The sequence below is a fragment of the Myotis myotis genome, unplaced genomic scaffold (assembly GCF_014108235.1).
Source record: "Myotis myotis isolate mMyoMyo1 unplaced genomic scaffold, mMyoMyo1.p scaffold_m19_p_3, whole genome shotgun sequence".
Taxonomy (NCBI): Eukaryota; Metazoa; Chordata; class Mammalia; order Chiroptera; family Vespertilionidae; genus Myotis; species Myotis myotis.
In genome coordinates, this window is record NW_023416335.1 from 212698516 (window position 1) to 212721386 (window position 22871).

General features: G+C 62.8%; 1 protein-coding gene across 5 annotated transcripts in view; it reads right to left on the reverse strand.

Annotated features, from left to right (window-relative positions):
- CELSR1 (cadherin EGF LAG seven-pass G-type receptor 1) overlaps positions 1-22871 on the reverse strand; it is a 99540-nt gene that overhangs the window by 19214 nt on the left and 57455 nt on the right. For all 5 annotated transcript variants that reach the window (XM_036301965.1, XM_036301964.1, XM_036301968.1 and 2 more), the window contains 7 exons: positions 11934-12091; positions 10339-10502; positions 9869-9994; positions 7694-7860; positions 3586-3771; positions 2272-2385; positions 912-1086 (listed from right to left, as the gene is read on the reverse strand). In XM_036301965.1, coding sequence (XP_036157858.1) covers positions 912-1086; positions 2272-2385; positions 3586-3771; positions 7694-7860; positions 9869-9994; positions 10339-10502; positions 11934-12091 — 1090 coding nt within the window. The remainder of the gene's footprint in view (positions 1-911; positions 1087-2271; positions 2386-3585; positions 3772-7693; positions 7861-9868; positions 9995-10338; positions 10503-11933; positions 12092-22871) is intronic.

The window sequence follows — 22871 nt, forward strand, 5'->3', positions numbered from 1 at the left end:
CGTGAGCGCTCAGTGGGCCCAACGTGGACTCACAGACCAGGGCTCCCAGGCGCCCCCGGGAGGGCGGGAACCACGGGCAGAGGGTCCCAGCCCCCCGAGGACACACGGTGGTGGGTGCCCGCTGGCACGGCTACGGCACCTCCAAATCCAGAGGCAAACCCGGAATGTGCGCTTTTAAAAATGTGCTTCCACCTAATTCTCCTCATCTCACCTCGAGCCCTGAGGCTGAGGCCTGGGGCCCCTCTGCCCGAGAGCAAAGGAGACAGGGAATGCGTTTAGGAGAGATGGCCCTGCCCGGACCGGTGTGGCTCAGTGGATAGCGCCTCGGCCTGCAGACTGAAGGGTCCCGGGTTCGATTCTGGCCAAGGGCATGTACCTTGGTTGGGGGCTCAATCCCCAGTTGGGGGCTCAGTCCCCAGTGGGGGGTGTGCAGGAGGCAGCTGATCGATGTTTCTCTCTCATCGATGTTTCTAACTCTCTATTCCTCTCCCTTCCTCTCTGTAAAAAATCAATAAAATATATTAAAAAAAAAAAAAAAAAAGAGATGGCCCAGTCTGGCCAGTGTGGCTCAGTGGTTGAGGGTCAACCTATGACCTATGAACCAGGAGGTCACGGTTCCATTCCGTCGGGACACAGGCCCGGGTTGTGGGCTCAATCCCCAGTAAGGGGCGTGCAGGAGGCAGCCGACCCATGATTCTCATCATTTATGTCTCTCCCTTCCTCTCTGAAATAAATTGAAAAATAAAAAAAAATTTTTTAAAGGAAGAGACGGCCAGCCCACTCCTTGGTCACACACCGGAGCTCGGGCCTCCCCGACATGAAGGGTCGCTGGGAAGCCGGGCCCCAGCGCAGCCCCCCAGTGCAGTGTCAGCACCGCAGGCGTCGCCAGGCTGAGGGCAGCGGGCGCTCACCTTTGTCGCAGACGCAGGTGTGGCCGTCCCAGGCGTCTTGGCAGTGGCTGTGCTGAGGGCAGGGGCTGGAGGCGCACGAGTCGCCCATGTCACAGCCGTCCTTCACCCTGACCTTGAGGGCGTTGTCCATGCTCAGCGTGGCGACGTTGGTGGACGTCTCCCCCATCCTCACTCCCTGTGGTAAGAGAGGCCAGTGGACTCGATCCCGGGGCCTCTGGGCTGGAGGCACCCCGAACGGTCCCCGGCGGTTATGGACCCCCAGTGCCGTCTGCCCCTGGTTTCTAAAGTGACACCTCGTTTATCTAGGGCCCTGGGACGAGGGGGGCGAGGGGAGCAGGGAGGTGGGGCGACGGCAGAACGAGGTTGCCGCCTCCCCAGGCTGCGCTCCAGGAGGGGACAGGCCCCCGCATCCCAGCGACCGGGTGAGCTCACGAGGGAAAGCGCATGCGGTGTGACGGCAGAGGGTGGCTGAGCGAGGGCGCCCAGGCAGGGGGCACCCAGGGGCCACATCTGGCGAGTTCCCAGGCAGGAGGCCCGGGGCCGGAGCACAGCAGAGCTGGGGGAGGGGCTCAGAGAGCACGCGGGGCGTGCGGGGCACCAGGTGAAGGAACGGAAGCATCTCCTTGCCACGGGGCTGGGCCGCGAGCTGGGCCGTGAGCTGGGCCGTGAGCAGGGCCGTGAGCAGGGCCGTGAGCTGGGCCGTGAGCAGGGCCGTGAGCAGGGCCGTGAGCTGGGCCGTGAGCTGGGCCGTGAGCAGGGCCGCTCTACAAACAGCTGCCAGACAGCACACGTGGACGAGGGACAGGTGGGGCCCGTGCAGGGGGACCCGGGGGCGGACAGCGGGGCTGGTGGAGGCAGCGAGGGGCGGGTTCTGGTCTCGCCAGGAGGGCAGAGCGGCAGGCGCGGGGGGCTGGGGGGGGGGCTGGGGGGAGGACGCGAGGGACGTGGGGAGGACGGGCGGAGCTGGGACCCCCGTGTGTTAATGTTGGGTCAGCGCTCAGACGAGCGACTGGTCACTGAGCCCAGCAGTCGCCAGGGCTCCAGCCGCGGGGCAGCAGCGGAGCCAGTGAGCAGTGCCCGCGCCCGTGCCCCCAGTGCCCCCCGTGCCCGCCGTGCGTACCTGCATGCAGCCCTGGAAGCCGCGCCCCACCCCCGTGCCCCCGTACCCCCCGTGCCCCCGCACCCCCCGTGCCCCCGCACCCCCCGTGCCTGCCGCGCCGGCCGTGTGTACCTGCATGCAGCCCTGGAAGCCACGCCCCCCCCGTGCCCCCCGTGCCCCCCATGCCTGCCGTGCTCCCCATGCCCGCCGCGCCCCCGTGCCCCCCATGCCCACTGCACCCCCCGTGCCCGCCGCGCATACCTGCATGCAGCCCCGGAAGCCGCGCTGCACCGACACTTTGTCCTCCGACACGCCGCCCAGCACCACGCTGCGCAGCCTCAGCCCCGGGAGCCGGTTCCCGATCTGCACCGTGTCCTGTGTGTGGGGGGGGCACCCACCGAAACTGCTTCACGCGCTCGAAGGCACACGCAGCCGCTCGGGCAAACCCACAGGTGGAGGCCCTGGGCCTTCCAGCAGCAGGCAGCCCGGCCGGCGTGGCTCCGTGGTTGAGCATCAACCGATGAACCAGGAGGTCCCGGTTCGATTCCCGGTCAGGACACAGGCCCGGGTTGTGGGCTCGGTCCCCAGTGGGGGGCGTGTAGGAGGCAGCCGATCCATGATTCTCTCATCATTGATGTTTCTCTCTCTCTCTCTCCCTCCCTTCCTCTCTGAAATCAATAAAATATATAAAAAAGTAAATAAATAAAACAGTGGGCAGGGCTCAGCCTTCTCTCGGAAAACCCGGCTGCTATCTGTGTGTGACGCGCGAGGCGTGGGAACCGGGTCAGAGGTCCCGTGTCCGTGTCCCAGCGCAGCCCAGAGGGTCAGCGGGGGGACGCAGGCAACCTCCCCCTCCATGACTGGCCACGATGCGGGAAAGAGCTGGTGACCTGGGGAGACGGCAGCGAATGGAAAACACGCCCACGATGGGGGCATCTAAGCGGGCATCAGCAGACCCTGAGCTGGAAGGGTGCCCGTGGGACCCGTAGCTGCTCATCGCAGAGCCGCGGTGAGATGAGCCTGGACTCCCAGAGCGCCGAACAGTCGCCCAGGCGTCCTGTAAACACGCCTCTCCTCCCCTGCAAACCGTGGCGATCGTGTGGCTCAGCCAGCGCTCCCAGTGTGCCCTGCCGGCTGCCACGCGCCCGCCTGGGTCAGGTGCGCCTTGCTGGTGTCCCACGGCCCCTCTGGTCCCTGGGCTCCCTGCTCGCCCACCTGCACGCACCGTCCACTCTGAGGTTTTTAATCTCTGCGCCTGAAGGCACAGCGCCGAGCACACAACCGTTACTCGACAGGCCCGCTAAGATCCCCTGATGAAGGCAGCCACGGCACCAGGATGGACACACGGATGGAGCCCAGGTCCTGACCCTGGGAGCTGGCCATCCGGGCAGGGGACGAGGCGCAGGTGCCAGGGACCTTAGCATAAGGCAGAATGGAGACCCAGACTCAGGGGCTTCAGAATGGGCGCCCCCAAATCTACCAGGGCCCTGGGGGGTCCCGGTACGCGGGAGGGTCAGTGGGCTCCCCGCAGACCCGATGAAGGGGTCTGACCCAGAGGTGCCGGTGCCAGCCCACCTGGTCCATGCCATAGTCCAAGGTCATGACCGCCAGGTACTTGATGTCCGTGCCCTCCTTGGCGCTCTTCAGCTCGATCAGCAGGTGGTGCCACTCGCCATCAGCCACGCGCGACCGGGACAGCCGCATGGACGCCGCGTCCGAGGGGCCGTGGGACACCGTGAACTGGACGTGGCTGTTCAGGATCTGTGGGACGGGGAGCCACGGGAAGACTTACGGGCGCTGCGTCGGAGATGGACCAAAACGTAGGCCACGCCTAACCTCCCGTGGCCTGTGACGCCCTTCAGAACGCTATGCCCTTTCTGTGGTAGGAAGTTCAGATGCCGCCCTGGCCGGTTGCCCAGTGGTTAGAGCGTCGGCCCACAGGCCGGGGATCCCGGGTTCGATTCCCAGTCAAGGGCACATACCTCGGTTGCAGGCTCAATCCCCGGCCGTCGTCGGGGGGCAACCAATCAACGTGTCTCTCTCGCATTGATGCTTCTCTCCCTCTCCTCCCTCCCTTTCTTAAAAAAAAAAATCCATGGGAAAACATCCTCGGGTGAAGATAAAAGAAGTGTCCGATGCGGGCAGCGTCCAGCACAACAGCACCCACTGGACTTGGCACTGGGAGCAAACAGCGGTTCGGGGCCTGCGGGCTCTGCATTTGGGTGCAAATGTGACCCTTTCTGAGACAAGACTCAGGTCACGTGTTCAAGGACACGCACAGGCAACAGAAATCAGCCCCGCGACTGGCCTGAGCCATCCCCACTTAAAGGAAACGGAGCCAGGAAGCCAGGGGGACGCCCAGGTCACGTCGCCCGGGTGAAGGTCGGGGTGACTGGCGCAACCTCCTGAGAACACCCAGGAAAAAGGCCAACACAGAGCCCCCGGCTGCCGCTCCCGCAGACTGGCGCCCTGCGACCGACAACCGCCGTGCGGGCCTCCCCGGCGGCCACTGAGCACAGCTGCCTTGGCGCTGGGGCCGGGGACAAAACCTCCCAGAGCAGACGGGCGACCGCGCCTCCTCCGTCCCAGTGACAGATTCCCTCCCCGTCTTCAGCCCGAGGCCCAGCTCTCAACCAGGAATAACCCCGTCCCCCAGGAGACGAGACCGTGCGCTTGAAAACCAGGGGAAGCAGGAAACTGGAGCCAGAGCCTCGGGGAACCAGAGAGCAGAAGCGCCAGACGCAGGCGCGAGAACAGGTCAGGGGACCGCGGGACTCCCCAGGAACGGGCTCCGGGGGCCGCGCCCTCTTCGCTTTGGAGGTAAACGTTGCGTTTGGTGATATTAGACCCAAGCACCGTTTAACACACGTGAGAAAGGTCAGGAAATGACACTGTCGCTGATCTCACGTTTAAATATAACAGAGTGAGACAGAGAGAGAAAGCCCGGCCGCGGGCTCCGTGGTTGAGCATCGACCCCTGAACCAGGAGGTCACCGTCCGATTCCCCCGTCAGGGCACAGGCCCGGGTTGCGGGCTCGACCCCCCAGTGGGGGGCGTGCAGGAGGCAGCTGATGGATGTTTTTCCCTCTCCCTCTCCCTTCCTCTCTGAGATCAACACATCCTTAAAAAAAAAAAAAAGGATAGAGTAAAAAAAACAAAACCAAAAATGACTCCTCAGTGACGGCTGTCAGGGACGGTTAGCTTTCTTTTCGATAGAAACGGTCTCCGCCGGCGTGTGAGCCCTGCAGCGTCCGGTGCAGAATCGCAATCTGTCGCTGCCCACGTCCCCGTGTGGAGCAGAGACACACCCGCCGCTGTCGTGACCTTGTGTCAAGAGGATCCCATAAACTCGCAAAACAGAAGAAAAGCCAGCCTCAAGCCACCGACGCGCTCCTCACACGACGCACAGCGAAACGTACGGGCGCCGGGGCGCTGGGGGGAAAGGGGCAGCGAAGACGCATCGTGCGGACGCTGAGCGGAACCCCGCGCCGCGCCGGCAGCGGGAGACCAAGCCGACTTCGAGGCAGAATGAATTCCTAGAGATGAGGAGGACGTTCAAAATGCCACCAGTCCCTTTTCCAGGGAAACCGCTCTGAGCTTGCACAACCTGATGACACAGCCCCCACATCTACAGAGCAAAACGGCCAGAACTCATAATCAAGGCTGCAGGTTTAAAAAACATATACTTTTAAAATTGATTTCAGAGAGGAAGGGAGAGGAAGAGAGAGATAGAAACATCCATGAGGAGAATCACCGATCAGCCGTCTCCCTCCTGCACGCCCCCCACTGGGGATGAAGCCCGCAACCCGGGCCTGTGCCCTGACAGGGAATCGAACCGTGACCTCCTGGTTCATAGGCTGACGCTCAAGCACTGAGCCACGCCGGCCGGGCGAGATCGGAGGTTTTTAACTCTCCTCCCTCAGTGCCTGAGAGGACAGCCTCCCACCACAACGCCACGGACGCCCTGGCAGGTGCGAGTGCCCGCGAGCCAGCGTCCCTGCCCGGCGTCGGGGGAGCACCTGCTGGGCACGTTCCTCTCGGCCATCGCGCACACGACGCTGACTGACGCGGGCGGCAGAGCAAGCCCAGGCCATTCCCAAGGTCTGCGTCCTGCAGGGCCCTTCGCTGCCTGTGCGGATGTGGGAACGTTAACAAAGCGACTCCCTGGAAAACGCTGCCTGCTGCCGATTCAGAATCACACTCCTAGGTGCCCCGGACCTGATCGGATCGGATTGGATCTGATCGGATCCAAGAAGTAGCGACGGAAGCAGAAAGCACTTAGCTGGTCGGAAGGATAACACAACCAAGAACGCGTCACGGTTTCCCGTCTCCAGGACAGCCAGCTACCGATCGCTGTCACCTTTTCATACGCTGTTTCCTTTAGTCCCACAGACGTGGGAGCCACCGCGTTCGTTTTCCTTGCTCTCTCCTCGCTGTTTTTGTTAAAAATGTTTTTATTGGCCTTAGAGAGAGCGGAAGGGAGAGGGACAGAGACAGAAACACAGATGAGAGGGAAACACCGAGGGCTGCCTCCTGCACGCCCCCTCCTGGGGGTCCAGCCCACAGCCGGGCAGGTGCCCTTGACCGGAATCGACCCAGGGAACTCCTGGTTCACGGGGTGACGTGCAACCACAGAGCCACACCGGCCGGGCTCCCGTCACTGTTTTTGCCAACAAAACCCGAAGCCCGCGGAGCAACAATAGAAATGACACGTCCGCACACAAAGGAGACACCGGTGGGCGGGTCGGCCTGCGGCGACTGCTCGCACCTCACACCTGTCGCCAACAGCCCGGTTATCCTGCTGACAATGCAGGCGGGTTCCGGCGCCCGGAAGCCATTACCCAATTGCTGGGGCTGCCCGATGACTGACGGTGCCGCGCGTCCAGCCTGTGGGAGGCCCAAACCCGACACTGCTGCCCCTGGGCTCACGGGGCCTGCGGGGGCCTGCCGTCCACACACGGCAGGTGGACATGAGCCAGGGGTTCCTGGAGTGCCCGGGGACCGGCCTCTGGGGACCGCCCTGGGGCCGTCTGGGTGGCCACTGGGGCCGGGAGGGCCCTCCCCACGGCCGCCGCTCTGCCACCCAGCCTCCCACGGGGAGGGGAGGGGCGGGCCCCAGGCCCTGGCAGAAACCATACTCCCCGGTGAGCCGCCTGGAACATAATTACTCCAGCAGCCGGAGCCTGTTCCCGCCGAGCGCGTACTTTTTTCCTAGAGACCCCGCTGCCAGCGCATGCGGCTCCGTCATCACCTGCCCGAGCACAGCGTCATGTGTTCCACCGCGAGCCCGCCACAGGGCGAGCGCCGCCCCGGGCAGCACCGGGCTTGCCAGGCTTCGGCCCAGAGCTCGCTCCTGGGCTGCCGGGGGGGGGGGGGGGGGAGCTCATGGAATGACAAGGTCATCAGGGAAGATCAGCGGCCCGGGCCTGTGGTGCCCGGAAAACGCGCCTGCACAGTGCCCGGGCGAGGGAACCGCGGAGGGAGAGGCGGGGCTCTGAGCCCCAGCCCTGGCCAGACGGGGCTGGCCACGCCCCTGGGGGCTCCATCCTAAGGAACTGGGGGCCCTGCCCACACTGGCCTCCAACGTGAGGGCAGGGGGTCCCATGGGTGCAGCTCTGCGGAGCGCCCTGCTTACATCGATCGGCCGCACACCTGCCCCGGGGCCCAGGTGGGACCGTCCTCACCTGGAGGTGGAGCCTGGAGGACGCGCCCGCCGTGGCCTCCATCAGCACGCCGTCCGCCGTCCGGGTCCGGAACATGAGCCCCAGGTACCAGGGCACCGAGATGGTGACGTCGAGGTCGCTCCAGGACACGACACTCTCCCCGCTGAAGCGCTGGGGGTGCGGCATCACTGCGGACAGACAGGGACCCCGAGGTCAGACAGGGCCGGGGACGGGCTCCCGGGGAGGGCGCACACCGGCCTTTTCATGTTCAGGCAAAGGCTGGTCTCAGACTCCCATCGGCGCGGCAGCGGCCCCCGAATCCAGGCACCGTGGGCTCTGCAGAAGCCCACCTGGGACTCAGGCCACCTTCCTGGGGAGTCAGGCTGAGGCCTGGTTCCCCCCATGGCCAGGGTGTGGCAAGGCTCTCAGGCGAGACGGCAGGCAGAGGGGGTGGCCCGGGATCCCCGGGTTCCGAGGACAGGGTGCTGGGGGCTCTGAGAGTCCGGCCTGCCAGTCCCCTCCCACATCCGCCGGGGCAGGAGCAGGAGCAGGAGTGGGGGCTGCGCACAGGACGGTCTCCTGGCGGGACAGCGCGAGCCAGCAGGGAGCGTCCCGTCGCCTGGCAGTTATCTGTGTGGGCTCCCAGCCCAGCACACGGCCCGGGAATGGGCCCACATCTGGCAAGGCCACTGGACAGCTGAGGGCTCCCAGGTGGGTGACAACAGCCCCTCGGCTGTTAACACCTGGAAAGACGGTGTACGAGGCTGAGCCAGCCACTGCATCCCTGGGGTCTGACTGTGTCTGGCAGGCAGCGCCGGTGCCAGGTCTCGCCCTGATCCCCTGGGTGGGGCGGCACCATCATCCCCCCGGCTCAGGAGAGACGGCAGCAGGGGGCGCCCGGGGCCCGGCTGGGACACAGCCTCGTGAGCACCGGCATCTGTTTCCTGCTCTCGTGACCCCACCCTGGCAGCTGTTTTCCCTGGCGTGGCCGTGGCCGCACTCCAGCCTCCATAACAGGAACCCGGGGGCACGGCGGCCACTGGCACTGTCCACCCGCCCGCCTCCCCCCTGCGGCCCGAGCTTCCTGCACATGCCGGCCGGTCAGGGCTGGGCCACCCTGTCTACAGGCGCCCAGGAGCCCGGCCCACCTGCTGCCCAAAACAGGCCTCGAAGGTGCCGGGTGCTCTGGGACACAAAGGAGCTGGCCCCGACCCCGACCCTGACCCCGACCCTGACCCCGACCCTGACAGTGAGCCGTCCCAGACGAGGACTGCGGTGTGACACAGACCCACGTCCCAGGCCTCCGTCCGCACGCTGCAGCCTATACAGGGTGCTGGGCTGGACGGGCAAGCCGCGTTGGCGGCAGGAGCTCTGCTCTCCTCACACGCTGCTTCCGCTCCCACCTATTCTGGTTCACCGGCTGCTCTGAGGATCTGAGGGTGCTGGGGACCCCTTGTCCCCAGAACCGTCACGCAGAGCCCCACAGCTGATCCGTGCAGCACCCGGGCCCATGACTCCCCGGCGAGGCAGTGCCCTCCGACCGGCTGCACTTGCCTGGGGCCGGCCCTGTGCTGGGAAGGGCAGGTGCCCTCCTGTCCCGCGGGCCTGGGGCCAGCGGGCGTCTCCCGGGCGGGACGTCTCAGAGCAATGAGCACGGGGCAGCCCAGAGGCGGCCGACCCAGGGACACGCCCGAACTGATCGGCCTCAGCCATCCCACTGGTTTACCTTCCGTTTAGAGAAGCGTCGTGATTAAAGAGCGATGAAGCTTCTCATGGCTGTATTTACAGCTTCTGAACCCCTGCATCGCTCAGACCCGCAGAGCCCACAGCTTGTACCCCACGCAGGGGTGGGCGGGGCGGCCCAGGCCCTGCCTGGATGCCCACAACACGGTCCAGTGGGCAAGTGGCCACGGGAGGGCCCCTCGGGGCAGCGAGAGGGGCAGGGCGCCTGGGCCTGGGCATTGTCCCCCCGCCCCGCCCTCCTCGCCTGCCTGACCCTCAGACTCGGACCTCCCGCTGGCCCTGCTCAGATGAGGCGCCATGAACTGCGCTGTCCCAGACGCTCCCATGAGCCCCTCAGCCTCTCACCCCGCCCAGGGCTAGGCTTGCTCCCACTTCCCCCCCAGGCCCCTCGCCCGGGACCCACATGCCCCCAGCGCCTGCCGGCCCCGGGGAGCGGCCCAGCGCCAGGCTCACCGAGCTCGCAGTTCTTCCCGCCGAAGCGGAGCGGGCAGCGGCACAGGTGCGTGTCCCACCGGCTCACACAGGTGCCCCCGTTCTGACACCAGGTCCCCTCACAGAAGTTCCTCTGAGCAGCGCAGCCTGGAAGCAGAGAGGGACGTGACGCGGGTCGTGCCGTATCCCAGGACCGGCCCCAGGAGTGCGGCCGGGGGAGGTGGGCAGCGGGGACCCCCTTCCCAGGGACAGGCCTCAGACTTCCCAGGGCAGACCCGGCTGCAGGCCATCCTGCCGGCGGGCGGGGTTGGCTGGGAACATGGAGTGCCCAGGGGCCGGTGACAGCTGGCCCAGCAGGGTCCCTGTCCCCCACAGTGCAGGACCCCAGCCCCTGAGAGCAGCACGCCCCAAGCCCGGCTCCGCTCCCTCCTGGACACGCCCGGCTTCGGCTCCAGGGACGTCACTGCCAGGACGTGGAGGTGGCGCCCTACCTGCCCTGGTGCCGTTGTTGGCGATGAAGCCGGCCATGTCCACGCTCCTGCCGTCGATGGACAGGTTCCGCATGCAGCCCACGAACTGGCGGCTGCGCACGGGGAAGTCCTCGGGCAGGTTGGGGACGCCCCCCAGGAGCAGAGGGCCCGTCAGGTCCAGGGACCTGCAGAGGAAAGACAAGCTCGGTGATGTCAGGCGGAGGCGAGAGGGGGGCACAGGGCCCGACACGGCTGTGCTGTCACGTGGCCTCTGCTGCCACCACACGCGTCATCTTGAATGTCAATCACTGAACAGGGGCCTGGGAGGGGTCGGGACACAGGTGGGTCCGACTTCGGTGCCGCGTGGCGCCCGGGCTCCCCGTGCCTCGGCCTTGAAGGAAGGTCACAGCCAACCAGAACCCCGGTGCTGCCCGAGCAGTCGCACGGCCTTGGCCAGGTCTCAGGTCTCTCCAGGCACGGCTTCCTGGTCGGTCCCAGGGGCTTGGCGCCCCTCCTTCCCAGCTGGGATGGGTGGGGGAGGAGAAACAGGCATGTGACTGTCCCACGCCCACAGCAGCGCGATCACCCCCTGGGGCCGGTCTGGACATGACTCTGGCAATTGCATCTAAAGGGACAGACTGTGGCCCGGCCGGATAGCTCAGTGATTGAGCATCAACCTATGAACCAGGAGGTCAGGGTTCGATTCCCAGTCTGGGCACATGCCCAGGTTGTGGGCTTGATCCCCAGTTGAGGGCATGCAGGAGGCAGCCGATCAATGATTCTCTTGTCATTGATATTTCTCTCTCTCTCTCCCTCCCTCTCCCTTCCTCTTTGAAATCAATAAAAATATTTTTTAAAGAAGTAATAATAAAAATAAATGATAAAGGGATAGACTATTGAATCTCAGAGGGAAGGCAGGGAGGGTGGGTGAGTGAAAAGAGATCAACCAATGAACTTGTATGCATCTATGCACAAACCGCGGACACAGACAATAGGGTGGTGTAGGCCTGGGGCAAGGGGTGGAGGCAGACTAGAAGAGGTCAATGGGGAAAAAAGGGAACATATGTCGTACTTTAAACAAAAAAAGATTTAAAAACCTATACTAATAAAAGGGTAATACGCTAATTAGACTGGACATCTTCCGGACAAAGCCACAGTGGCGGGGGCCGAAGCAGAAGTGGTTAGGGGTGATCAGGCCTGCAGGGGAGAGCAAGGCAATCAGGCTGGCAGGGGAGAGCAGTTTGGGGGTGATCAGGCTGGTAGGGGAGCAGTTAGGGGCATCAGGCAGGCATGCAGAGTGGTTAGGGGCGATCAGGCAGGCAGGCAGGTGAGCGGTTAGGAGCCAGTGGTACTGGATCGGAGAGGGTACAGGCTGGGCTGAGGGACCCCCTTCCCCCAGTGCATGAATTCGTGCACCGGGCCTCTAGTAAATAAATAAAGGGGCTTATTCTAGAAAGTTCTAGAAGGTGCCCCCACCAAGGGGAGGGCATCTGCCTGCAGCCCGATTGGGGTCCTGGAGTTCCCTGTGGCGGGTCCTGCCCGGCGACACTCTGGAGCAGCGGCCATGGGGGTGGATGCGGGCCTCTTGCCTGGGCCTCTCCCCCGGGGACACTCACTTCTTGGAGCCGCTCTGCGTGCCCTGGGCTGCGCAGGTGTAGTTCCCGACGACACCGCCAAAGCGCACGGCCACGGCCGTGTCACAGTCGTCCACGGTCACCACGGCCACCTTCTCTCCGGACGGCCCGTGGGGCAGGCCCAGGCGGCCGATGTTGGGCTGTCGGAAGAGAAAGCAGAGGGGCGTCAGGGGGGCCCCATCAGTGTCCTCAGTGGACGTGCCCCCACCCACAGAAGGGTGGGCACATGGGTGCATGTGGACAGGGGGCCAAGGAGCCCCCAGCCTTGTTTTAAATTAGTGTACCCCCAAATGTATGTCCTCCCGGAACCTCAGAGTGTGGCCTCATTTCGAATTCGGGGTCTTACAGATGTGGTTAAGATGAGGCCACACTGCCCGCCCAGCGGGGCTCAGTGGTTGAGCGTCGACCTATAACCAGAAGGTCATGGTTCAATTCCTGGTCAGGGCACAGGCCCAGGCTGTGGGTTCGATCCCCAGTGTGGGCTGTACAGGAGGCAGCCGATCCATGATTCTCTCTCTCTCTCTCTCTTCTGAATCAATAACACACATATTTTATAAAAAGATGAGGCCACACTGCAGTATGGGGAACCAGAGTCCTTTTAAGAAGACAACCACAGAGCTGAGACACGTGGGAGAAGGTCATGTGACAATGAGATGAGACAAGTAATGCCGGGACCCCCAGGAGATGCGGGGACCACTGGGGGATGCGGGACCCGCGGGAGATGCGGGGACCCCTGGAGGATGCAGGACCCGGGGAGCTGGAAGAGGCCGGAGGGAGCCTCCTAGAGGCCGCAGAGGGAGCTGGCCCTGCCGACACCCAGACCCCGACTCATCGACACCCGAACAGTGAGACAGCGACTGTGTGTTTCAGCCCCGTTGGTGGTATTCGTACAGCAGCCACCCTGAGCCCTGGGCTCCCTCCTTCTGCACGTCCGCTCTGCCTGAGTCCCAGTGGGCTGCCCCGGCCATGCACCTGACCAGGCCCCCTCTCCATGCTCCTGGAGTCGCGGCACCAAGACGCCACTGCCCGGCCCACGGATGCGCCACGCTTCCCCGGGGGCACGGTGCTGTGGACACGCCCGGGCCAGGCCTCTCTTCCCCCTGGAGTGACCTCCCGCTCCCTTTGCTGACCTGAGGCTGACCCCTTTGTGCCCGAGATCGAGCCCCAGCTTCCCCCTGAACTCCCCCCCCCACCCGTGCCAGGCCGTCCAGCGCACCCCCCCCTCACCCCCCCCCCCGCCGCCCCGGTTCGCTATAAGAATTCCTCTGGAATCAGCAACTGAGCGTGACACCTGCTCAGTCCTGCAGCAGCAGCTCCCTCCTGGAGGAGGCGCCGTGTGTTCCGCCCTGTCCCTGGGCAGCCCTCCCCGTCCCGGCCGCCCCTCACAGACACCAAGCGCACCAGCCATGCCCAGACGGTCTCAGAGTCCCCGAACACAGCTGCAGGCAGAGGGCAGGCCGGGCCGGCCGGGCAAGTCCACCTCCCTCGGATCCGAACCACCTGTGGGCAGCCTGAAGCCCCACCCGGTGGCACATGTGACGCGCCACAGGCCTCGCCGGCCACAACACGCAACGGCCCCTTCCCCGCCACAGAGGGGACATTTCCTCCCGTCCCCGCAGAGCCCGGCGCGAGGTCCTCCCCATCACCCAAACCACAGGCTCCGCACCTCCGTGCGGCAGCTCTGGGCTGTCTGAGTGGACAGCATGATGCAACCTCATGCTGTTTTATGTTAATACTAGAGGCCCAGTGCACGAAATTCATGCACGAGAAGGGAAGGAGGGTGTCCCTCAGCCTCGCCTGCGCCCTCTCGCAGTCCGGGACCCCTCGGGGGATGTGCGCCTAAGCCAGCAGCCAGACATCCCTCTCGCAGTCCGGGGCTCTCACAGTCCAGGACCCCTCGCTCCTTACCGCCTGCCTGCAGAGGGGGTGGGAGAGGCTCCTGCCAACACCGCTGCACTTGCCAGCCATGAGAACCGGCTTCTGGCTGAGTGGCGCTGCTCCTGTGGGAGTGCACTGACCACCGGGGGGGGGGGGGGGGGGGCAGCTCCTGTGTTGAGCGTCTGCCCCCTGGTGGTCAGTGCACGTCATAGCGACCGGTCGTTCCGCTGGTCATTCGCTGTTTGGTCAGTTTGCATGTTAGGGTTTTATTATATAGGATTGGAAATAGGTGGTTGGAAAACAGGGAATGTAAATAAATCGCCCTCAACACCCTTGAGGAGGGACGGAATTACAGTTCACTCCAACAGAAAGGAGCGACTACTGGTCTGAGGCCACTGGGCTGGGGGAGGACCTGGAGCTGCTGGTCACAGGCGCTCAGCCAGGCGGCCTCCCTCCCTGGAGCAGTCCTGGAGGACTCCCTGGAGGTGGTGCTCTGCTGCACCTCCTGCCCCACTGGGGCCGCCATCGACCGGGACAGGGCCCATCGCTGTACCTGAGGTTCTCTACCAGACACGATTTAATACTCAAACCCCTGTCCTTCCTGTGTTACAGGGACTCGGCGGGGCATGCTGGCAGGGGTGCCCCGGGCACCGTCTTTGGTAAATCCACGGGAAGCGTTTACACACCCTCTGGCCGCCCAGCCCCCAGATAGCTTTTTCCGTTTTCCTTCGCCGCTGGGAGACCCCACGGCCTGCGGAGCTGTGTCCTTACAGAGTTCACCCTGGGCTCAGCGGCGGCTAGATGAGCAGAAAAGGAATGTGCCCGCTCCGGGGGCAGGCGCTGGGGGCGGCGGACAGTGCCTATTACGGCGCCTGATTGTTAGGTGCGATCGCGGGAAAGAGCCGTCCCAGCCGCGCGGGCCCGTCCTGTCCCTGCAACTTGTAATTTAGATTTCTGGGCTGGGTGTGAGACTCCCCAGGGAGGGACGTAAACAGCAGTTATCCCGGGAGGTTTTGACACGAAGCTGCTGTTTACAAAGCTGCACGGGCTGCAAACTGCTCTCGATCCGTGGCGCAGAGCGACGGACTCCGGGAAAGACGGAGGCCAAGGAAACCACAAGCCACCTGTGTCTGGAGCAGCCCTCGCGGACCCGCGGCGGCCCGCCGTCCGGACGCACTTCGGAGTCCCGCACCGCTGGTCAAGCCCGCACGCCTCTGACCACAGGGTGGGGGGGGGGGGGGGCAGCACCGCTTCCCGGCTCCTCCCAGACGCATCGCCGTTCGGGCTAAGGCGCCAGCCTGTGGGCCGCAGAACCAGCCTCTCAGATGAAGCGAGAGAGGACCAGGGGGAAGGCCGCACGGTGACGTCCGTCTGAGGGCCTGCTCCCTGCTCCCGGCTCCACGGGCACTGCCTGCCGCACCCTCCCCTGCTGCTCCGGAGCCAGCAGCTCGGGGGGCACACACCTGCCACCTGCCACCGAGAGGACACGAAGGGGGCGGAGGACGGGGGTGGGTCACAGGAAGACGACGCTGCAGCCGAGTCAGGACACACGGGCGGGTCCCTCACAGCGTTAAGTACACAGTTAGCACGTGATCCAGCAAGTCCAGTCCCGGTACAGACCCGAGAAGACGGACAACAGAGACGCAAACAAAAACCTGTGCACAGCCCTGCCGGTGTGGCTCAGTGGATGGAGCATCCGCCAGTGGACTGAAGGGTTCTGGGTTCAATCCCAGGTCAGGGCACAGGCCTGGGTTCCAGGCTTGATCCCCAGTGGGCGGCACGCAGGAGGCAGCCGATTCATGATTCTCTCATATCATTGATGTTTCTATCTCTCTCTCCCGCTCCCTTCCTCTCTGAAATCAATAAAAATAAATATTTAAAAAACAAACAAAAACAAACCTGTGCACAGATGTTCCCAGTAGCTAAATTTTCAAACAGCCCACATGTCCACCAACAGATGAGCAAGTGGACACACAGGCTGTGGTATGTCCATTCGGTGGAACATTACTCAGCCAGGAAAAAGGAACGGGGTGCGGGACGTGCTACCCTGCGCGCAACCCTCCAAACCATTATGCCCAGGGAAAGCCTGTCACAAACGGTCACGTGTTGTGCACGTGATTCACTTTACAGGAAACGTCCACCCGGCACGTCCACGGACAGAACGCAGCCCAGTGGCTTCCAGGGCTGGGGACCTGGGCGTGGTCGCTGATGGGTAGGGAGTTTCGGGTCAGGGTGACGATGGCTCCATGCTGTCACTGCACCAAGTGCCGCTCAATAGCTCACCTTCAACGCCTGATTGCATGTCACATGAATGTCATGGTGAGAAAGCTGTGGGGCTGGGCATCTACCATCCCTCCCCGGTCCCTCTGGGCCACTCCGGGGGCCCCCCTGGCCGCTCTCTACCTGGGTCACCTGTGGGGACTCCGCCCCCATTTCCATCTGTAAAACGAGGAGGAGACACAGCATGGAGCCCTCCTGCCACGGGTGACACAGTAACACGCAGTCATGGGAGAGAGTCCTCCATCAGGTGCAGGGGTGGGGGGGCTCCCCGGCACTGCCTGAGCGAGTGACCGGCACGGGGAGGAGAACCGCAGACGCCAGCAGGTATGTGTGGCCTGGGCTCAGGTCGCCGGACTGTGTCACACAAGGACAGCCCACCCCGTGCTGCTGGGCCTGCACAGAGCGGGGAGGGTGACCATCTCATGGAAAGAGATCGGGCAGGGTGACAGCGCCCACCGACGGCCATGTGTCCACCTCCCGGGTCTGAGAAGGAGAGCGTGGCTGGCGTGGCCTGGGGAGCGCTGAGGACGAGGTGTGGCGCCGTGGCTTTGCTGGCGGAGGGTGGGAGGTGCTGGGCGGGGAGGGGATAAAGAGGAGGACGAATATGCTGCTCCTTGTATTTCTAAGATGAATCTGTGAAGTCTGCCACCCACTTGCACGACAGAAAAAGACTGTGCGGCAGTATTTTCACCGTTCTCACATCGAAGGGTGCCGGGCACAGGACGGGCGCGGCGGCGGCCCTGCCCCTTCCCTCCTGGGGCGTGGCGGGTCTCCATGGGGCGGCGGACACGCCGGAGGACCCTCCCCCACCCCGCCCCTGCAGGAGTCAGGCTGGGACACCTGGGGTGGAGCAGGCACAGATTCGAAAACTGCAGGGGAAATGCAGCCAGATGGTGGGCTGCAGCCCCCACGTGCCCAGCAGGTGGCAGTGGGTGGGGCCTGCGAGGCAGACCCGCCAGGCCCACCCGCCACCAGCTCAGCGAATGCCTGCAGGGCTGCCACGACTTCAGGGGCAACCCGCTTGCAAATCTCATTTCGCATCTCGGCCAGCCAGCCGATAAGCCAGTCACTGCCTGGGGGGAGGGTGTGCTCCTCTTCCCCCTCTGCAGGCCGCCCCTGAGGGGCCGCATTCACACCCTCTAGGGCGGCGGGACTTCTGTGCACAAAGCCTGGTCCTGAGCGCTCACATTCCCCAGCCTTTTGCCGTTACCGCTGGGCCCTCCTGGGGACGCGGGGGGCTCGGTTTCAAACGCTGGGGGCAGCGGGGAGGCCTGGGCGCTGAAACCAGACACCGGGAGGCCAAGTCCGGGGACACAACTGGATCCGTGCTCCGTGTCAGAAACGGTGAAAGGACTTCATATCAAATAATCCACAGATGGCTGGGCTGCAGGCATGTCACACAGTCACAGTGCAGCCTGCGCAGGTCCCAGGGTGCACTGTGTGGGCGCCTCTCACGGCGCGATCGGGCCTGGCGCCTGGGCGTGCCCAACCAGCCCACGGGCGACAGCCGCCCCGAGACACGTGGGCAAGAGCCTGCTGGTCCCGGCACAGAGCTGATGGCACCCTCAGAGGCAAGCCGGCGTTTCTCTGAGGCTCATTGGTGGACACGAACACACACACACACACACACACACACACACTTCCAGGATCCAAACCAAATTCCCTAAGAAGCTTCCGACAGGCCTTTGCAGGAACTCAAACGGCTCCTGGAGGCCCAGGGCGGCCTGGGAGGGGCTCCCACACCTGCAGGCAGGTGACAGAGCCTGATGTGGGGAGACCACTCCCTGCGCCCCAACTTCCCCACCTGCACCACACAGGTGTGACTCCTCAGGCAGGCCGAGCCCCGCCAGGACCGGACGAGCCCCCCAGCCCCCGGCACCGCAGGGAAGGGGAGCAGGAATGCAGGAAGACAGGTTGCGGGACAGGCAGACTTACCCGGACACTCCCACCCTTGCCAACGCCTCACCCCTTCTTGTCAAGGATTTTTCTCATCTCTGCTTGTCCGCCCCCCGCCCTCCTAGTGCCTTTTGCAGGGACCTCACCTGCTCGCTCACACTGAATGCCAGGGCCCCGGGCAGCTCGGCAACGCGAGGTCACACGAGCAGACCCCACGCATGTCCATTTCATCTGCTCCCCACCCCTGCCACGCGTAAGACCTCGCTGACTGGCCGGCTCCCCAAGGCCGGGAAACGCCCAACGGCTGCAGACTGGATTTGGTGGCTCCACAAGGACAATGGGTGTCCCCAGGCCCCGCTGTCTCTCATCAGGGGCTGTCACCAGCAGCCAGGCTGGAGGCTCTGCAGCGAGGCCCGCCTCCCCCGCCTCCCCCGCCTCCCCCGCGCCTGCAGTCGGGCCGGGGCCTTTTCTGCAGCATTAGAAAGTCTTGCCTTTGCAGCCGGCGTGGCTGAGTGGCTGAGTGTCCCCATGGGGGCTCGGCTGGGACGGGGGTTGGGGGCGGGGGGGGGCTGTGGGCTTGGACCCCAGGAGGCAGCTGATCAATGTTTCTATCTCATCGATGTTTCCATCTCTCTCCCGCTCCCTGCCTCTTTGAAATCAATAAAAACATATTTTTTAAAAAGTTTTGCCTCTTTAGTCAATCAATTTGTGGGCAAAAGCTCAGAGTTCCCCAAAATTAAGTTGGAAAAGTATTTACTTAAGTTTAACGTTAAGGACCAAAAGCCCCAGACCTTTCCTGACAGTTTTTCTTTAAGACACTGGACCCCCATCCTGGGGAGGACCTGGCAACCTGGTCTCCTCAGAGGGGTCGCTGCTGCTCGGCATAAAATGGGGGGGCCTCGGGCACCCACAGGAGCTCATTCCCTCCACAGTGGGACCCACAGATCTGACTGCTGCCATCCCCGCCAGGAGGGGCTCCTGGGCCCCCGAGATGGCCCCGCTGAGCCCACACCGTCCCCGGGGAGAAAGGACAGACGGCTTTGTGCAGTGACAATGTCCCTCCAGGCCACGAGGATTTCAGGTCACAGGGCATCTGTTCCCACACTCACCCACGTGCACACATGCACACACACTCACCAGGTCACACTCACACATGCACACACACTCACCAGCCCTCACTCACGTGCACACATGCACACACACCAGCCCTCACTCACGCGCACACATGCACACACACCAGCCCTCACGCGCACAGATGCACACACACCAGCCCTCACTCACGTGCACACATGCACACACACCAGCCCTCACTCACGCGCACACATGCACACACACCAGCCCTCACTCACGTGCACACATGCACACACACCAGCTCTCACTCACACGCACACATGCACACACACCAGCCCTCACTCACGTGCACACATGCACACACACCAGCTCGCACACATGCACACACACCAGCCCTCACCCATGCACACACACTGTTGCAAAGCCCAGCCTGCTCCCGCTGGGACCCTCACAAGCCCCTCTCTGTGCCCAGAGTGTGCACAGCAGCAGAGACCCCGGGACCCCCCAGACTCCAGGCCTGCCCTGGCCGTGACCTCCTCTGACCAGCCTCCCCTCTCCCCGCTCCCCGCCTGCAGGCCATGAGGGTGCCGGGCTGGGAGGGGAGTGAGAAGGGGGCATGTTGAGCCGGCTGGCAGAACGCACAGGAGACGGAGGGAAGGGGGACGTGGGGGCTGCAGCTCATTTCCAGGCCTCGGAGGGAGGTGAGGGGGGGCTGGGACGGGTGGGGGTGCGAGACAGCGGGGGAGGAGGGGACGTCAGGGCGGCCTGGCCTGCGGGACTTTCCATGACGGGCTGGACACGGGCTGGGCGGGCTGCGCTGCCGCTGGGAACTGTTTCCACAGCAGGTGGCTCCCCGCCCGCCAGGCGCTTCGGAGAGGAAGCAGGCGACCTGCCCCGGCTCCCAGGCCGGCTGGGCCCCCTCTCCCCGGGCTGGCCTGGACCCCACGGAGGCTGTTTCCGGGGAGGAGGCGTCCCCCTCTGGCCCCCAGGGCAAGGGAATCCACCTGTTACGGCGGCGTTGATACTTGACATTCATCACCTGTCCAGGGATCACATGGCCAAGGCCATTCCCCCTGAAGTGGCCGCCTAAGCAGGACACGCGGCCAGAGAGCGACAGAAGGGCCGACTGTCCCCACGGGGGCCGGCTGGGCCGGGGCTCACGGGAAGGACACCCCCACATGGTCCTCTGACACGCAGGGCCTGTGGGAGGAGCGAAGCCAGGGAGACCGGTGCCGAGGGGGACCAGGTGCCCGCCTGGCCCGCGATAAAGGCTTCATGTGCTTCGCAAAGGCTCACGACACTTCCAGAAACCTCAGCCTCCCTTCCGTGGACGTCCCTTAAGTCAGATGGCTTTTCCAACAGAAAGTTTGAAAGAAGAAATCAGCCCTGGCCGGCAGCTCAGTGGCTAGAGCACCCGCCCTCAACCCGAAGCGTCTCGGGTTCGACTCTGGCCAAGGGCACATACCTGGGCTCCGGGTTCCCCGCCCCCGTGGGGGCTCATGGACGAGGCAACCAATGGATGTGTCTCTCACATCAATGTTTCTCTCTCTCTTCTCTTCCCTTCACTCTCCCTTCTACTCTCTCTAAAACCAATGGGAGAAATATGCTCCACTGAGGATGCTAATAAAAATAATAAGCCGAAACCGGTTTGGCTCAGTGGATAGAGCGTCGGCCTGCGGACTGAAAGGTCCCAGGTTCGATTCCGGTCAAGGGCATGTACCTGGGTTGCGGGCACATCCCCAGTAGGAGATGTGCAGGAGGCAGCTGATCGATGTTTCTCTCTCATCGATGTTTCTAACTCTCTCTATCTCTCTCCCTTCCTCTCTGTGGAAAATCAATAAAATATATTTAAAAAAAAAAATAATAATAAATAAAAGGAGAAATTGAAACTGGTTCCTAATCCCACCCCCAGCGGCCTCCTGTGGGCCCTCACAGGGGGCTGTGCGGACCTGCGCAGACAGGGATAAGACGGACACAGAAGCCGCCTCCCTTCTCCCCGACCCGATTCCCAGAGGCCTCTGCCCGGGGGAGACCCGTTACAAGAACAGCCTCAATAGCGCCCCCGTCTCAGAACCACGAGGAAGAGTAAACGCCTGATGTTCTCCCACAACACGCTGGGGGGCGGTCTGTGACCCAGCAAAGCTATCCGACGCGTGCTGCTCATGGACTTGCTTTTCTAGGGGGAGGGCGCCCTTCAGGAAAAAACCGCAGGCGTGTGCCAGCACATACGTGCATCGCCGTCACCGGCCGAAGCTTCTTACTGTGAGGTCATCTTGGATGCATATTCGAGTAAACGCACCACGGAGACCTGACACCTTTCCCCCGGGTCCCCCGGTGCGAGCCACCCCGCAGGAGGGGGCACAACACAGCCCAGGTGTGGCCGCTGATGATCAGGGTGAGGGACATTTCCAACACCACGGGGACCCCACCGCCGCCCACGCAGCCACGCCTGCTTCCCTCCCGTTAGCGGCGAAGAGCTGCTGTGGGCATTCGGGTACAGGTTTCCGTGGGGCAGGGGCTGTGTCTGTACTCACGGGGGGCGTGGACCGTGGTTTTCCCATTGGTACTGTCTTCATCTGCTCTGGGTATCAGAGCACAACTCACCTCGCAAAGTGAGCGGGAGGAACTCCCTGCTCTTCTCCTTTCTGGAACAGGCCGTGCACAACTGATGTAACTCTTGGCACTGATGCCCCAGCGAGACCACCTGGGCCTGGAGAGTTCGTTTGCGGGAGTTTTTAAATTACAAATTCCGTTTCCCGAGGAGTAACTTGGTCATTCAAATTACTTTTCGTGCTGGGTGAGCTGTGGTAGTTTGTGTTTTTTGAGGAATTGGGGACTTATTCTTGATGTTAATAATCCATGTCTTCTCTCTTTCCTTGTCAGTCTTGCTAGAATAACTATCAATGTTTTCTATCTTTCCAAAGCTCTTTGTTTCGTTGGTTTTTCTCTACTGTTGTTCTGTTTTCAGCGTCACTGGTTTCTGCTGTCATCTTTATTGTTCCTTTCCCCCTACGTGCTCTGGGCTTATTTTGCTGTTCTTTTTCCAAGTTCTTGAGGTGGGAGCTTAGATTATTGACTTGAGACTTTTCCTCTTTTCTCACGTAAGTATTTCGGTGCTACGAATTTACCTCTCAGCACTGCTTTAACTGCATCCCACATCTTTTGCTATTTTGTATTTCATTTTTTAAAATTCTAAACAAACTTCCTTCTTTTCTGAGTAATTAAATGCTTCAGTCAAATCTCCGTTAGGTCTTCTCTTTGCCACACCATTGGAGTCAGTCGGCAGAGTCAGGACAAACGAGGGAGCAGCTTACAAACCTGGGGCTGCATGACAAGGGTGGTGGGGGTAGCTAGTGGGGGCTGAGGGCAAGTGAGGGTGGTAGCTGAGTGAGGCAGTGACCTGGAGGGGTTAGGAGGTGGTTTAAATCGTGATGATTGAGAAAAGAAATAACTGTATTGAGAGAGGGAGAAATATTAATGATGAGAGAGAATCATTGATCAGCTGCCTCATGCATGACCCTTACTGGGGATTGCGTCCACAACCTGGGCATGTGCCCTGACCAGGAATCGAACCGTGACCTCCTGGTTCAAAGGCTGAACGTTGGTTCCACCACTGAGCAACACCAGCCAGGCGGTAATATGCTCTTTTATCTATCGACAACATCCTCAGACATCTCTCAGCCTGGGCACGCAGAGCAGTCATGGCTGCATGACATTCCACCTCAAGGACGACCCTGTGCTCTGCTACAGAATTCTGAATTGGTTTCTGTAAGTTGGATTCTATGAGAGAACCAT